General features: G+C 39.3%; 1 protein-coding gene across 1 annotated transcript in view; it reads right to left on the bottom strand.

Annotated features, from left to right (window-relative positions):
• UNC5D (unc-5 netrin receptor D) overlaps positions 1-18,591 on the bottom strand; it is a 490,550-nt gene that overhangs the window by 67,084 nt on the left and 404,875 nt on the right. The window contains exons 12-13 of the mRNA XM_018564580.1: positions 7,748-7,913; positions 5,976-6,203 (exon numbers count right to left, since the gene is read on the bottom strand). Of these exons, the coding sequence (XP_018420082.1) occupies positions 5,976-6,203; positions 7,748-7,913 (394 nt within the window). The remainder of the gene's footprint in view (positions 1-5,975; positions 6,204-7,747; positions 7,914-18,591) is intronic.

Raw genomic sequence — 18,591 nt, 5'->3', positions numbered from 1 at the left:
TGTTTATGTACTCCAAATTCACTATTGTTTAAATGCAGGCTCTGTATAGAATTGGATTTTCTGTTTGATTTAAAAATAGTACAGTAATATCTATCAGTACATAAAAGTGTAGAGCAGCCAACAGACAAACCTTTCTTGCCAATGCTTTATCTGCCAGATTGACAGAATGTAAGTCTTACTAACTTTTCAGGCCATTTATATAGCCCATGTTTTATACAGATTGCTACTATTTCATATAGTCTAAGCTACTATTTGGAAAAATGTTACCTTTATAAAAGCATGTGTTATCGTCCATGGTTATATATAGAACTCGGTGCAGCCCAGGGCTGATTTTGCAGCAAGCAGAACAGTCTAGCTGTGAAAAGGGACACAGCACAAGCATAGATCATTCTGGGGAAGAGAGCAATTGCTGCATTTGACACTCTCATTTTATTATAAGAACAAAGGCACCGCTTTGATTTGCCCTTCAGATGATCAACCTGATGAGACTGAAACTTTGTCCCTTTGTCTCCGATTAGAATGAGCACAATTTGAAGGCTAAGAAAAGGATGGGGCTGTCTTCCTCTTTTCACAGCCTATTCTCCGCGTATCCTCTCTGATTATACTGGCATACAGTCCATAAGGACACCTACATATATGTTCTGCTCAAGGAGCCCTCAATTCTGCTCTTTTTAATCAGCAATTTCTCCTACAAGGTATAGGTAACATTTATACGCTGAGAGAATGACAAGTAATAAGGTCAGTTTATAATGTCTCTGCAGCACACCTTTACAGAGAACCTTTTCTGGTTGTCCATTTAAACAATATCTGTTAATTTCTGACCAACATAGGTATAGTGAGTTACTGATAGAAATATGGCAGGCTAGTCTACAATTACATATGTATCATTACAAAGCAGGCCTGGGTTCATAAAAAAGAAATTAGAACTCGGGAAAATTAACAAATGAGATAATTCACTGCCAAAGCACCCAATTACCAATCATGTCATACCTGGCCTTTGAAATGCAGTCAGGTACCATATTAGGGCCACTAATGGGTGTTTCTAATCTGCTAGCTCCCTCAATATAAAAGTCAGGGTCCCCATCAGCTTTGTAACAGTGTGTGTTGGAATTGGAGTAACAACAGCTGACAGAGTGTTTTTTTTAGAGACAGTCTCTGCTACACAGAACTAGATTATTCTATTTTCCCACATGTATTCACTGTGCTTCATAGTTTTACATATGATTGTGTACCACCCTTTGTTGGAATATAACATGGGTACAAAAAATGAAAAAAAAGGCCTCAGTCATGAAGGGGTTAATTGTTTTTTCAGGGTCAGCAGTGTGACATAGGCAAATCTGCCTTTTGTTAGTAGCACATCACCACATACTAGTGTGGTACAGTGTATTGCATCAAATAACCACACTGTGAAGTGCAGCAAAGCAACACATCCTCAATCTCTCTCTTGTCATAGCTTCTAATAAACTTGTATACACTATATTCAACATGTTTGGGAGACCTAAAGGGAGAGGCAATGTGGTGGCGGGCTGCATTTTCAGAGGCAGGGCATGCCTGCCTTTACTTTCTGGCGGTGGACCTGCTATAAACCCTGAGCACGTGGAGGAGATGGAGGAGTGGATAATTAAGCCTTTCTCATCCTCTTCCTTCTATTCACAGGCACAGAGCAGCTAATCCTACCATTGCCCCAAAAACCTTGCATGATGGAGTAGGCTGAATTATTTTAGCACACCAACAATAACTTGCTGCAGGAGAACATGCAGGAAATCATTTTATCAGATGTTGAGAAAGAGAGCACCTGGAGCATAAATAGAGGGGGCAACCGATAGGAAGAAGCAATTGCCATTTTATATCTGTGAAAAATAAGGCAACTGGACTTGCTATATTTTTGTTGAAGATGTTTCACTGGTCATCCAACTCAATTCAGAATTGAGAAAGCTGGTTGGATGACCAGTGAAATGTCTTCAAGAAAAAAATGCAGCAAGGCCAGTTGCCTTGACTTATTTCTTACAGATATAACATGACCTGGATGAATGAGAACCTTCACAGACAATTGCCATTTGAGTTCCGGCAGCTGCATCTTATCGCCTAGAGGGCTCATACAATAAGGAAGGTGGAAATGCTGAGATGGCAGACCATACCTGGCTGCTAGATATTATAGAGAAGGAAAGATAAGGGACAAGCACAACATCAGCAAGCCAGGATGTCATCCAGGGTAGCTTGCAGAGGAATGGCGGGAGCAGCTGCCCTATTCCAGTGGATGCCACTGCCCCACGGGTGCAGGCCACTGCTTTCTCCAGGTCCCCTTCATAGAGCTCAGTATTCTGGATAATACATTTGTTACTGACATCACCATAGTGTTTTGCAAACTCTGTCTACAGCATATCACACATAGTAAATCTACCAGTCATTTGGGTACCACACGCATGGGCAAACACATGACTGTTCACCACTAAGCTCAGTGGAAGCAGCACATGAATCAATGTATTTATCATCAGCAAAGGGCCCACATTCCTCCTCCTCAATCTTCCCTTTCCACATCGTCCCCAATACCAGGAGTCTCTATCTGCATCCGCTGCAACATCTGCGGTCTCAAGCAATATGGATGGAAGTTGGCTTAAAGCATACTTTACAGTACATCAAGCAACAAAGAAGGTTAGCATGGTGCCATGCAGAATAGGATGAAGTCTAGGCTTCAACCTCACCTTAAGTCTCCTAACCCCACCTCGCTGACTCCAGCAGCATTCTTAACCAGGCAGGTATCTCTTCTTACTGCCTTTACAGTTGTTCCTAGTGGAGTTAGCCCCCCTTCTGTGATTTTGTGGTCTGTGTTGTGTCACCACAGATGCAGGTACCCAGGTTTAGTTCACCATTCAAAGAGGAGAACAGAAACAAAGTGGGGATCAGCAACACAATCCCTATTGTGTTCTTGCTGGAGCACTTGCTGCATGGCGTAATAGAACAGACACTAAAGAAACAGCATTTGGAGGAAGACTTCTTGATTTCTGAGGTCCTGCAGGATCCTTTCACAACTGACTCCATCCTTGTGAGGCATGAGAGAGCAGAGGAAGAGCACAAGAAGGAAAAGGAGGATTGGGGTTGCCGGTACATCCTGGCGAGATATTTGAGGACACCTTTATCCTCAGCAACACAGAGGACTCTGGTTCCTTTGCCACCAGAAATGTGTGGCAAATGTGCACATTTGTGCAGCATTGCCTGTGTTTTTTTTTCTGCAGGGTCAATTCTGCATTGTGTCTCAAAGTTTCTGTTGTATAATGGTGATTGGACACTGTCAAGGTGCCACACATATTACTTCTATTTTATTCTGAAAAATATAAACTTTAAAATGTTTTGGCCTCCAAAGCTAAATGGGGATGTGGTTTAGACAATGAGGTCTACAAGAAACTGTAGAAATACTACATATGTTTTGTCTAACATATTACCTTGGTTTTAATGTGAAAAATATAAACTCTACATATTTTTTGTCCTCCAAAGCTTAATGAGGGATGTGGTTTAGCCAATGAGGCCTTGCAGATAGTGACCTGGCTGGGATTTTAACCAGGGACCCCCAGTGCTGCAAGGCAGAAGCGCTAACCACTATGCCACTGTGCTGCAAGGGCTCAATATTCTGTCCTTTTGTTGGTGTAAAAATACACTTTATTGTGTACAATTGGCCTGAACAGCTTCATGCATTGTGTCATTTTTAAAATGTATACCAAGATATGTCCCATCCCACTCCTGACCGGAAACAAACCCATAAGTTGGGTGGATGCCGTAGTGACTTCAGATGCCTCTGCCAGTAACATGAAATCGATGAATAGTCACACGCACTCCAATTTCATACCAAGCCAATTCCTTCAATGACTATATTAGTGGCACAATCATAGCGACGTTTTGGAACCAAGTGGTTCCTTCTTCAGGAAAACATAAAGACACACAATTTTTAATTGTAGCCTACTCCAACTGCTGTAATGCTGTCTAGTCTGTACAAAGTTTTTTTTTCTGTGATACATCTACAATTAAATGTGGATTTTGGGGATAAAAATACTGCATGCTGTGTGTTCTTTTCAAAATGCACCCTACTCTACCTGCTCCATTGCTGACAATAGAGCCTGTACAATATTTCTGGCCTTTGTCTCATAAATAATATGCCCTAAATAGTATTTGACATAAAACCTGCCTCATCTCTCCCTCTCACACTAGAACCTGCCTCATCTCTCAATCTAAAACTGTGGCTTAGTAAAACTACTTACATGATGTCCAGCGAGTCAGCGCAATATTTCTGGTTATTGTATTTGACATAATACACTTTCATTTTAACTTCAAGATAAAACATTCCTCATCTCTCCCTCTTACACTATGGCCTAGTAAAAATGCTTACATGATGTGTGGTGAATTTGTGCAATAATTCTGTTTCATTCCTCAGAAATAAAGCGCTCTTCTCTTTATTTCTTGATAAATAAAGTCTTCCCTTTTTGATTGTGGCCAAATCAAGCTGCTTACATACCCTCCAGCCACTGTGCTATATGTCTGGCTGTTGTTTCAGCACTATAATTTTATATCAGTGTAACAACTGCCTTGACTCTGGAATGTGGGGTTGTGGTATTGAAGTGTTTTTGTGTACTCCATGTTGACGTTTTATTAACATTTGTTGACTATTAAGTGTGGTGCTGAACTAAAGAAAAACACAAGCTCTGCTATTAAACTGGTGTGCCCTTTTTTGCCATTGATACAAAGTTGAAGGGCTTAGTTTTATTTTTATTTTTTTTGGAAGTTTAAACCTTTTAAAATATTTTAAATCTGTTGTGTCTGCTACGTCCACTGATCAATTATGGCTTAATACTGCTATCTAAAAAAAACAGGTATTTCAGCAAAAACTGCTTACAAATACTTTTTTTTTAAAGTTGAAATGAGTCTGATTGGGGTGCTGATGCTGTACATAGGCCAAGGCATAATATAAAAGTGAACAAAATTACACATGCAAATTATATTATGTCAGAAAACTGTGTCACTTCTGCTATCTCTGGGTACCATACTGATCAATTACAGTGCATACAGCTTAAAGGCATCTCCCAAGCATGTCATTTGAAGGATTGGTATCTTCCCATATTGCCCTAAATGAGATTCTGCTGCTTAAAACAGATGACCCTGCCCCCCCTAAATGCAATTCCTTCAAATAGTTTTTTTGGATTGGTACAGTACTCAGCTCCCCATGCTCATTGTATGACAAACACTTGCATATTAACCTTGAAAAAAAACAGGATTGATTTTCAAGTCCTCCCCTTCCCCATTGATTTCAGTTGGGTTCAGATTATAGTTCACAATTTTTGGAGTTTACTATGAATTTGCTGCATGGCCCACTAATTGAATCCAAGCACATTTACTCACTAATCAACTTCTATATTAGTTATCAATATTTAGAAAAAAAATATTAATGTGAATCTGTCAGCCATTTTAAACTGTCTTCCATTATTTATTTACTTACCAGCTTAAAATGAACTTATGTGCACTTCCCCTGATTTAGTTTCCCTTTAATATTAGGTACCTGATTTATGAGCTATACCTCATATTTGTCTGTGCCCTTAATGGCAATTTAAGTGCTCCATTGGCAATGGATGGGGGGTGGGGGTTAATAGCGTGATAGCAAAATGTAGACTGTAATGTACAAAATGTTTAGGTAAGCATCCAACCATTTTAGTAATACCACTTCACAACATCAAAGCTGTCTGCAGAATTAGGGATCCATTCCTGTATGGGCAAATCAAACAATCAATGTGAGAAGTGTTTATACAACTTCAATAAATAGCCGCAAGCAGTCCTTTCAACAAATTTATTGTCAGTAGCCTTATATCTGTTAACTGCATTCAGAATTTACCAGCTCAAATAGGTTTCTAGTTAATGATGAAATACCCTAATGCTAGGTCAGCACATGCACAATTTAGGGTGCTTCACAATGGTTGGCACATGCAAAGTCTTACCTGAAATGCACATGGAGTATTGTCCATACAGTAAACTCTCAGGTTGTAGTCTAAGGAGTTGCAGGACATACATCCAAACACTGCCACTTTAAGCTCCTTCACTGCACAGTCTGTGAGTGGTTCCCCAACCAAAGCATAAGTGCCAAAACTGTCCATTAATATATGGCAAGCAAAGGGATCCAAAAGGCAATAAAATGAAGTGGTTTCATCATCTGTACACATCACTTCCTGAAAGAAAAGGAAAATTTCAAGAAAGAGGTTGATCAGAGGAAATAGTCTATTCTTCCTACAAAAGCTAGTTTTATAAATGGTTTGCTATGCCATGGCTATTGGTCCTATCCTACTCAATCAAACAATTCTGTTAAAACAGAAGCTAACACACAACAGCCCACTACTCCCCTTACTCACATACATTAACTATTGGGTAAATATACAAAACCAGTTAGAGTAATATTTACATATTCTACAGACCAATCACATGTTAAACTGGTGGGTTATTGGTTCCACAATGCCCTATGACAGGTGTTATAGCTGTCAGATTTTCCCTTTTTGCATGGGTACCAGAGCAGCAATATAAACCCTTATTGGGATGCCAATGCTTCCCTACAGTACTAAAATTTGTTTTTATTGCTGTCTGATGTATGCAGAGATTTTGCTAACTTCTGCTCCATGAGACTGCAAAAGAAGACATCATTCCACTGGGGTCATATATAGCAATAAAACTTAACATACACCAGGTCCTAATCTTTAAAATAATAATAATATTATTAATAATAATAATAATAGTCTGCCTGGAGTTCCAATTCAAATTGAATGGTAATTAAAACACAATCCCCTCTAGCTTATTAGAATTATAATGCCTACTAAATGTTTACAGCTGTTATATTCAGTATATATAAATGAATAAAGATGTAAACATTGCCTTTAATATATATTTAATAATTGGCCTGCTAATCCCCCAAAAAGATTCTAGAATGTTTAATATACGTTGGTTTAATTTTTTTTTTTTAGTTAGACAAATGGGCCATGCAATAAAATGAATGCAGCCTCTCTTACGTAGCTATCCTTTGCAATGTAGCAGTTTGTCACATTCAAGTTCAACATGCCTTGTAAACAACACATAAATCTGACCTTGTAAAAACAAATCACAAATGATACAAAAGACCAATGAGTTACAACTATATTACATTAGGTAACTCCCCATCATGCACCTTCGTAAGATGAACAGCAGTGTAAAAGTTATGACTTTATTGTTTCCCAATATACTGTATGCTGGCATGTGTATTCGTTTTCAGCTTTATGGTTTCATGACAATATAAAATCATAAGGACATAGTTCAAACATCTACCTCTTGGATCAGCAGCATCACCCATTTCCCTAGAACTGTTACAAACTACTTTATCTATTTAAAAGAGAAAATGGTCTTCTTTTTTATGAAAGCTACATGAAAATGAAAGTATCTTCAGAGTTCTTGTTGATTTGAATCATCCCCATTAGCTGACACAATAGCATCAATTCTTAAAAAAAGAGAAGATATTCTGCTCAGTTGTTATCCGCTGTGTGTTTTATTTGATTTATACAATCCATAGTATGGGATAGATGTTTTCTTGTGTAACTGAATACATATTCTTGGATAGTTTATACGTGACAGTTATTTGCAGTTGAGTCCAGTGATATTTAAAACTGATAGTTAATGTGGCTTAAAATTAAGATGATTATACTTGTGTAAAGCGTTGTGAGTTGATTGTGATATGTGCTTAAAGGGCACTTGCCTCCAATTTTCCCTGTTGGTTTCTTCTCTTCAGTCGGACATTCCAGTCACAGCTGACATCAGCGCAGTGTGGGATGGTTAAGGCCACGGGAGTAGGGAAGGTCATATCAAGTGGTCCACAGGTGACCTCAGGTCCCAAGAGAACCTCTGATCCTTCCAGCTGCAAGCTTTCAACAAATAGATCAGAGTTATATAGAGAACTACACATCTTATCAAATAACTTTTCTAACCCAGCACAGAAAACCGCTTTTGAACTCCTTAGTGCAACATAAAATCAATAAGGTAAACATACTGACAGGCTGAGAAGCTGTGGTTATTCAGGGATTCATGTTGGCAAATGGCCAGGCCGTATATCTTACCAAAATATGATTTGATTGCATTATATTTTTATTCAGTGCATTTTTAGACCAGAATATAATAAACTATCACAGTCTTGACTTGTGACTGCATTTAAAATAAAAGGTAATGGGTAATCAGCTGAAAATCTTTAGTCTGCATTATTACTTTTTCCTCTGATGCCGATGTTCCTAGGTTACCTTTTACCAATAGCTGTGCCCATAGACTGTCTGATATCTTTACAAAATCATAGATGTTTGTTTTGTATGACAACTGGACTAAAATGACAAAATAACATAGAGCTATCTATATTAGCATGAACTAAAGCTATTCTGGTATGAATTGAATTAAGGTGTGAACAAGTACAGTACTCCTACTTGAATCCCTGTACAGTCTTTTTACTCAAATTGTATCCCCATTTTATATAGACTTATCCTGTGCCAGATATTGCATTAGATCAAGACACAGCTCTATCCAAAATGGTCACTAGAGTCCATGGTATGATGCTCCGGCCATGGACATTCTAGGTCACTACTGTGCTGTCACTAGAGTACAGGCATATCTTGTATGGCTTTTATGAATGCTCCTTTTAAAGTCCTCTGTACCATTCATAGTATAGCCATTTACTGTACTTTTCACACTTTAAGAAATTGTCGTATAAATGTATGGTATATACCAGGATTTGGGATGAATCAGCCTGCGCTTAGAGACCAATGGGCTTGATTAATTGGCATACTGCACAGAAAATTTGTGTAAGTACTGTAAGTCTTTCAAATATTTCTACATCATAAAATATAGCCCTTGAAATAGATTCCAGACACATAGTATGCATTGCATAAACACACAAAGGCAGCACAAAGGATTGTGTAATGCACTGTATCTATGCTTTTAGGCAGATGCAGGCAGCATTGCTCTAGGGCTTAACATCTTAAAAGTGTTGAGCGTTTAAATGTGAAAACACAAAAGTGGTGTTCGGGGATTGCTTGGTCTCTTGCGCTCTGTCCCGTTTAATGGAGGTTTACTTCTTCACCTTTCCAATTGGTAAAAGCTTGTAATTTAAAGACAGGTGCTAAAAACCCATTAGGTCCCATTCAAGATACATGAAAGTCTGAGGATGGTCCCAGGGGACCATTAATGGAGACAAGGAGGAGAGAATGAAGGTCAGGAATGTGGAAGAGAGAGGAGAGAGAGAGAGAGAGAGAGAGTTAGTGAAGTATGGAGGACAAGAGGACAGAGGGTGGCTGGAGAAGAATAGATGATATATTACAAAATAGAGAAGATACAGACAGAAAGATTGATAACTGAATTGGTAGGTGAACTGATACAAGCAGAGGAAATATCATGCTCATAGAACATACTCATTACAGATACAACTACATTTAAAGCACTTTGGAAGACTTCAAAAGCAGAGGGAATTCTCATTTGGTCAGCTGGTCTCTAAGTGACCAAACATATAGTACATTTTTTTAACAACACAGTAGAAAAATCTATTTTTCATCTCAAATTCCAGCAATATTTGGTCATCAAAATATATACAATATTGTGGCAGCTTAATTTATTACAGAACACCTGGACTTAGTAAATAGTTGAATTTAAGTTTATGCAAGGGTCATTTAATATGCAACCCTATTTTTCGGTATAACACATCATCACTAGTTACAGATCAGATTTGCATAGATTGATCAAACTAAATTATAGATGTTTCTGATTGGTTCCTTTGAATATTGTCCATGCCATGTCATTGTGCCACAAGAATAGCGGTAAAATAACTTCCACTGTTATCCTTGCATTACTGCCCATTGAGTAAGGTCTGTGGTCCTGTGCAGTGTGCGCTGTTTTACATATGAAGATGTCCAGTAATACTTAGTACTCTTGAATCGATTCACTCACTTTTAGCAGTCATATCCATGCATGTTACTTTATTTATTATGTTTCAGCCGGGTTAATATTTTAAAATCAGATTAGTGATATTTCATAAAAATAAAACAAAATCAAATAAAAGTTATGTTTAAGACACACCACAAAACACTCTGAAGTAAGGTTGTTTAACCATCCTTCCCTGGTATCCAGATCCTCACTCTCTAATGCACTTGATCACCTTTATTTTTTACAAAGTCCAACCCAACCTCTGCATCTTTATAGCGACTCCTGAGAGGAGGTACAAGAAATGATGAATGCCACCTTTATACTTGCTGCTATCATGCCCCTGTTTTAATAAAGCAACAATGCAATGCTATTACCTTCCTTTGTTTGTCATGCTGTGGATACCCCATGCTCAGGGGCGTAACTAGAAATCACAGGGACCCATGGCAAAATTTTGTATGGGGCCCTGTGCAGAGCCCACTTGAGATCCCACGCAGCCCACCTGAGAGTGAGCCTGCAGAGCCCACCATAGACCCTCTGTGGTAGGCTCTGCAGGGTCACCCTCAAGTGTGCTGTTCACACTTCTTACCTGTCTGCCTCCTCTTCCTGCACGATCGCTGATGGGCCCCGTCTCCTCCTGCGTCACCGGGCCCCGTCTCCTCCTGCGTCACCAGGCCCCGCCTCCTCATCTGCTGCCGGGTCCAGCCTGCTCCACCTCCGCTGCTGGCTCTCATTAACTCCGCAGTGGCTGTGAGAAGAACGCGCTGCTGCACAGATCACTGTCAGTGATCTGAACAGCAGCGCATTCTTCTCACAGGCGCCAGTGAAAGCCACCAGCATAAGATGCCATAGCGACCCAGGCGTCCCGCACAGCATCTGGCCGGACCTCCCTGTGCCCCGGGCCCCATAGCGGCCGCCTGGGTCGCTATGGCAATTGTTACGCCACTGCCCATGCTGAGGATATGTTATTAAATGTCCTCTCTTTGAGAGCCACCAGCTCTCAATCATAGCTGTCACCAACATTGATTATGAACTAATCAGAGTGGTTCCGCTGCCAAAATAAGCCTTCAGCCTACAGAATGTGGATTTATCTGCAGCCTGAGTGTGGCAGTGTTCATCTGTTTAATACTGTAATTGTCAGATGCTGCAGTATTTAAATAATTGATAAGTTCAAGCTGAACTCCAGGTATTACTTATTATGCCTACGTACATTCGTTTAGATTGGCCTAATGTAAATATTCATATGTCATACCCAAGCAGCCCCTGGGGATCCTGTAAAGCACTGTAGTAGCTGGAGCCCTGGTACTGCAGCATGCTGAGCAGCCTCCCCTCTGCTTTGAAAACACAGGAGGTCACTTGTTCAGCACAACAGCCATTTAGAGAATGCCTAGTATTTCTATCAATTATTGGAACACATTCTCTGATTAGATGAGGGGCAGTGATATCCATTTAGAAAACACCTTGTAGTCATTGATAAAAATACAAGGCATTTTCTTAATGGCAGCTGTGCAATTCGAGAGACCGCCTGTGTTTTCACAGCAGAGGTTAGAATCATTTTAAAACTAGGATGGTACAGTATGTTCAATAACTCTAATAAATAACTTAAAAATATATAGTTTAGAAAATGCTTGTTTTTTACCTCATTTACTTCATTCAAGAGAAAGATCTTCTTTCTCAATCTTTTCACTCTTGTGTTCTCTCTGGATTGCAGATATTTCACCCTAACTTAATGTGATTTCCTGTCTGCTTTGCTACAGATATGTCTTTCAGTTGCGTGATATTACAAATAATCTTTTCTCTCGCCAGGCTAACAGCAGCTGGGGGTGTAATTCATTTAATCTATAAGCCAGAAGTTGATAAAATAAATAAAGAAATAAAGAAGTGCTCTCATTTTAGACAGCTTCTTAAAAAATAAAGGAAGCATTGTATCCTTATCTTGGCCTTGTCAGAACTAGTCCAGATGGAAATAGTTTGAAGACCTGTCTTAATTTAATGAAGGGGAGAATGGGCATGAGGGGACAGGCTTTGCTAGGCTGATAAGGTGTGTTGAGTCAAGGTGCTTCATTTTTAAAGATATGTTGTTTATTCCTGATAGAAATATATGCCAGTTGTGTTCTTATTTTCTGGATTAACCAAAGACTTGTTTTGCATTTTTTCTATACATTTTTTCATATATAAAACTGTCCCAGAGATCTCTTGGGAAGTTTAGGCGAAAAAAACAGTTTGCAAATAAAAAATGCAGGGTATTGAAAAGGGAGGATTTAAATTTGGCTCACCATCCACGGTCTACAACCTAAATTGCTAATAATAGCAGTTCCATACTTACCTTTTACCTTAGGAGGAGTGCAAAGGGAATGGAGTATAGGCTCCTTGTACATTTGAAGCTTGCTTGTTGTCTGCTTGTTGCTAAAACTGTTATGACCCCCTTCTCACATCACTATTCCAGGTGTAGTGATGAGCAAGTTGATCTGATTGGACTAACTTTTTATCTTTGACCTTCCCAAACTGCATGCCGGTGCAAGTTTTAATGTTTGCACCTCTACCCCACTGATTATATTAGATGAAGCTGAGCATTTGAACATATCAGTATTTACCATGGAAGTCCATTACTAAAACACTGACATCAAGAGTAAACATTCAGATACTTATTTTAGGGCAACAATTATATTGTTAAAATTGGTGGAGAAAAGATTTAATCACAAAGGGCATAGGGGCTTATTATCAGTTAGAGCGGTTGGTGTCTGGAACTCGCTGCCACAAGCAGCTGAGAGTGTTGAATCATTCAAAAAGCATTTGGACAATTTCCTCAGAGACCGTGACATACAAGGATACAGGTACCCTTAAAAACAAGATCACAGGGACTCATACACACACACATGCAGAATCACATATATACACGATATGGGTTGAACTTGGTGGACCTATGTCTTTATTAAACCTCAAATACTAGGTAACTATATTATTCTGTATAAATATGATAAAACTACCTGGCTTCTACTAACTTAGACTTTGTTAGAGTTTAGTAATTTGGCATAATGCCAAATGTTCTCAAAAACACTGAATGTGTTGCCTCTCATTCAGCTTTGTTGTGCACATATTTTCCTATATGTGTCCTGTTAAAGCACTACCTAATACATTATTTTTAACACTTGAGCTCTAAGATACAATATTTGTAACTATAGCACACCATGGGGCCCAGAAACACAGGTGCCACTGTTCTGTTACAAATGCCAATATATGCAATGTAACAAATCCTATACCCAGTCTGTGCAAACAGTATGGCCACTTGTTGACTTCCACAAAATCCACAGGCTACTTAAGTCTTTAATAAGACACAACACAATACACGTGCACGTTGAATTCAACACAATACTAGTACAAAGGATGCTTTTGTAGTATTTTGAAGATTAAGAAGACAATGACTTTCCTTGGCTCTGCTTGGAAAACGAAACAGCAGGGTAAGAGGCAAGGAGAAAGAAAGGAACATATTAAATACAATAAACACAACAAAAGACAGGCTGCTGTGACACATTTCCTGTTTGGTATTGGTAAATACCACTATATTATTAAGGTAATGCACTGCAACAAACATGACATAAGTTCATAATAAGTCCATAAAAGCTCTGATGAAGTGTTAAGATGAATTCTTCAGCAATGCAGACATGAAAGCTATAGCAATCATTGAAGACATCAAGTCATTTCTCCAAGGGTGGCAAGGCTTGCAAGGTCTTTTAGATGTGGAAGTAGGATATACTCTCTAGTTGTTTGAAAGAAACTCTTTACACATCCATCTTTGGGAAACTCTGTTTCCAGTCTGTGAAGAAAAGTACATTCTTGCACAATGACAATGAGTAGTAGACTTTGATGGATTTCTTAGGAAGATTTCGGGTGTGATGCATGAACTGTCACCCATGTCAACTTGGGTCTCAATGCAAAAACCTGTAACTATGTTGCAGCTTAGGTCTAGACTAATTAAGAATGTAAAATCAGAGTCTTTGGAGCTCTAGTTTGGATTCTCTAGCTGGAAGGACATTACTATTTTCCAGTTGTCAGGTGTAGTTTGATCAATGACAGGACTAATCTGAAGTTGCAGCTGGTCCATTGTGAGCAACTATGTAGCATCTACTAAAGTAGATAGCAATTTGAAATCACTAGTCACACAGTCCATGTACTGATAAACATCAGTATTTGTTTTCCAGAATCTCAGTATTAGTAGAGTCCTGTTCACTTGTTGATGGTTCAGTCTTTCTATTGTCAGTAGTAGTTTGAGATGTTGTTTCACTAATGCTGCTTTAAGATGATTCTCTGAGCTTGATCATTTATAGGAAACCTAGTTGTAAGAGCTGTCATCCCTTTTGTATTTCTATAGCATAAGTTTGAGAGATTTAAGTCATGCCTTGAATTCCCTTAGCAATAGTTTTTATCGTTTTTGCACACTGTTTGAATTCTGCTTCTTACTGAATGAGCCAACTTAGGTTGGTCCTTTGGGCATAGGCACCACTTCATTACAGCCATTGAACTGTTCATTTATTTCATGCTTCTTCAGATGTCTTTAGCAGAAGAAAACATGACATGTGTCTTTTTGTGAAGAGATCTCCTCTCTATCATTAGGTATTTGGTTGTGTTCGTTGAGTATATGAAGATACTTTCCTCAGTTCCTTTTATGTCTTAAATAATGAATTATTTAGCAAGGGAAGTTCTTCTTATAGTTTCTACTATGCTAGAACATGTGTGCAGCATGTGGGACTATACTTTTCCCTTTACATTAAAGTAGAATTGTAGCTAAAACCTTTTTATTTAGTTTTGGATAGAGTAAGGGAAAGTTATAACCGCTGTCCCATTGGGGAGATTACCCTTGACTCCCTGTCCAACAGCCGCAACCCCTACAATCCTTCTCCACTCTATCCAAAACTAAAAACAAAAGCTTAACAAAAATGTTTTGGCTTCAGTTGCACTTTAAACATGTTGAAGAACTCTAAAGTGGTGAATGAATGATTGCTTTGGTCATTCAAAACAACATACATCCTGACTGGTTTTCTCAGACAGTCCTTTGTGATGGTGATTACTATGTGTAAATATTATTTTTATTGGAATGACTAGATATGAATCTCCCTGCCATGATCTGGTTTGGGTGCAGGTTCTTCTGTGGATGTTGCATTTTAAGGGATCTTGGTTTAAGTAGTCTGTGGATGTGCAACATCTGAAACAAAAAGTATGGTTCCTTAGAAAGTCTGTGCATTAATCAAAGTGATTTCTCTTAAATGCATCACATTCCTAAGAGGATGTGATTTGTTATGAGGCAGTAAGTGTCTGGGACCTTTCACCTTTTTTTGCTGTTGCCGTTGGCAATGGGTGTAACTCACATCTTTCTAATGGAGACAACATTTAGTAACTGGTGAGGTAAAGAAGTGTGTTATGTTCCAGGATGACCTGTGTGGTAGCGTGCTGCAGCTTCTCCTGCTGGTGAATGTGCTGTGGGTTGGTGTACAGGATATGAAGTGTCTTGTGCAATTGGGTTGACATTGCTCTGGCTCAGGACAATTTACAAGGTCATTATAGGTTGCTAAGATAGGCTGATGAACTTCTTCTTCAGCAGCTTGTTTCAAGGTTAAGAGCTTGGCTATGGTCATTGCTTAATTTCTTTACTTCTAAAGAACTTACAGCTGGGCTTTTGCCTGAGCTGCTTATACTTCTGCCTATGCTCATACTTGAGCATCTTCTTCCTCTGCACTCATGCTCAGACAGCTTCTGCTTCTGCCCACTCTTATACCTAGGCAGCCTGCACCCCTGTCAGGGCAGCTTGCGTTTCTGCCTGTGCACAGATTTGGACAGCTCATAGTTGCTTCCATTTTCCTACTGCAAGCTTCAACTTTCACTTCTTCTGCTTCAGTACAGATTAGATTGACTATTCAGTGATGAGTGCTGTGAGCAGGGTCTTAACAATTGCTGAGAGTAGGACCCCTGTGTACTATAAGATATCTTAGACTGCTTTTAAGAGGTAGAGTGGCAGGACACAGTTCCATGCTGTTGTAACATCTTGATGTCTATCAGTGACTTGGCCCCAAAAAGGCAAGGTCCTGACTTAGATTAGTGGCTGCCTTTTTTTTCTTCTAAAGCATTCCTTTCCTTTTTCTCTGTTTGGTCCCATTATTGCTATCCCCCCTTTCTTGTTATCAGGTGTTTCCTTGCCATAGCATTACCCACCAGTTTGTATGTGCTCCTGTGCTCGGACTACAGCCAACCATAAAGATGTTGCCTGTGCCAACATGCACAGGCAGCTGGGCAGGAAAACAGACTAAAAACTCTGCTCCTCCTCCATGGTGAAATGATTGACAGCAACTACCCAGGCAGTGTCTTCATTATGTTCAATTTTTGAATGAATGGACACACATGCATGTTAGTGCAATGCATAAGGGGACATAGAGTCCTGATCAGTGAGTTCTCCCTGACTGGAACATCAAGGAAGAGGCGAACAGAAAGCAGTATATTGCGGCTGGGGACTAGCCAATTTGTAATATTTAATGGACTGTGCTATGCACAATCATTTATTGCAATGTATTGTATTCATGAAAGTATTTCTTAAAGTATGCCTGTCATGGCTGTGTCTGGCTTCTATACTTCTGAGTCTATGATGGCAAATGAGAGTCAGAATCCCTTATCTAACTTTTGTACTTGTTCTGGGCCACTGATTTAAAGTACTGAAGTCATTGCATCAGCATGACAGTCAAGAAACTAGCACTTTCTCTTTCTAAAGGGAAAGGCTAAAGGTAATATATGATCTTTTCAAATGGAAACAGATATTTGGCTTAAAAAATATATTTAAATGTAATCATCTTTAAAAAAAACAAATACATATGAATAAACTTGAAGTGAAATTGTAGTCCATCATGGGAGCGAGCTTGGAGTGGTGGCTACTTTACAACTCACAAAGGGACCATGGGGAACAGAAGTAGCCACCCTCCAGAAGTAAGGACAGTGTCAGCACCAATTCAGAGATGATTTGAGGATCTACAGCCGAGTGATACACAAATAAGATACATTTTTGTTAATATTTCAGGTATTAAAGTGACATTAAAGTTAAAAATGCCCCCCCCCACCCCCTCTCATGCTGCTTTAAGGGCTTACCTTAAATGATGCCCCTTGATCCGATCATCTTCTTCTTTCCAGTAGTTTTCAGGAGTCCCTCCAGTGCTTGTGATGGCTTCTGATCCAGTGCTGACTGCTGCGTCTTCTGTGTCCCACGGAGTCTGTGCGGGTGCATGCTGCCAGGCTGCCTGCATTGACTTACCCTGTGTCTCTATTCTTCTCAGGCTGAAGATCTCTACTGTGCATGCTCCTATACGGCTGCTCGAGAAATTTCAGATCTTCGGACGGAAGCGGACGGCGGAGACACAGGTAAGTAATAACTTTTTTGGTAACTTTTTATTCTTTTTTATGTTTTTTGTTTTTGCATAAATGTATGCAAAAAAATATAAGGTTTAATGATACTTTAAGTTACTGGCAACAGGCCAGCTTATCCCTCAGTATCAAAGATATTTAATTATAAGTAAACCCAATCACTAAAATCTAAAATAAGCTTCAAAAAAGACTTTTGCAATTACATAACCTTTTTTAAATCTGCAGCTTTCATTAAAATAATACCAAGTGGTCCTGCCATGAAAATCTTTGTTCAGGCATTTCCTGTTATGGAGTGACAACTGCCACCTGTTTTCTCTGCTACATTGTCACGCTATTACATGTGCCTCTGGCAGAGACTACAAGCGGCACTGCCAAAACACATAGCACATGTTGTCTCCATCAAGAAGCCAGTCCAAAAGAGTAAAGCGCAGCTGATGCTGGAGAGAGTGTATGTAGACAGGAAGTAAATCAAATAGGCTGGAGATGCAAAAAGATCAACCAGTCAGTTTCTCGGTCTCATTGTCAAATCTTACCTGAGCAAACTAAAGAGAGATGCTGTTTAGTTGCCATGGGCAACTGCTCCAGATTCTGCCTGCTCCAGTTTTGATACATTTCCCCCACAGTGCTTTTGAAAATTAGATGTAGCATGAGTTTAGCTGCACTTTCATCACTCATGTAGCCCTAACCTTACTCTGTAGCCTGCAAATGCAATTTTGTGAAACCTGATAGCTTTCTTTTCCACACATAATGTAACACCAGACACGAGAATCACCTATTTATACACAGAACTACAAACTATTCTGCCGCTATTAAATAAGGCGCGTGCTTGGGGCACATCTTCCATTGACAGTAGTCAGCGGGTAATGACAGCAGATTTGTAAGCTGAATCTTAAGCATTTCTCCCAAAAAACTACCACAATGCTCCTCTCTCGTTTGACCTAGTGTAGATTTTTGCCTTGTGAAGTTCCCTTTGTGGAAGAAAGAGGGCTGATTGCTGCATTTTCTGTGTTAAATTGTGAATCTGTGATCAGTTTGTCCCATGTGGGTTTCCTGGCAAATTGTCGAATGCTGTTAACAGGAGTCGTTACCTCTCTTACACATTGTAATGGGATTTATCAAAAGATCTACAGCACAGTAATGTTTTCTATTTCTGACTGACAAGGTGAACTTTCAGCAAAAAGGCCAACAAACTTGCAATGAACCATAGAAGTGTTATACAGCAGATGTCACCTTGCCATATGCAGCTAT

Source organism: Nanorana parkeri, unplaced genomic scaffold, assembly GCF_000935625.1.
Source record: "Nanorana parkeri isolate BGI_ZX_2015 unplaced genomic scaffold, ASM93562v1 scaffold762, whole genome shotgun sequence".
NCBI lineage: Eukaryota > Metazoa > Chordata > Amphibia > Anura > Dicroglossidae > Nanorana > Nanorana parkeri.
The sequence above is the reverse complement of the archived record's forward strand: the minus strand, read 5'-3'. Positions and strand labels throughout refer to the sequence as shown.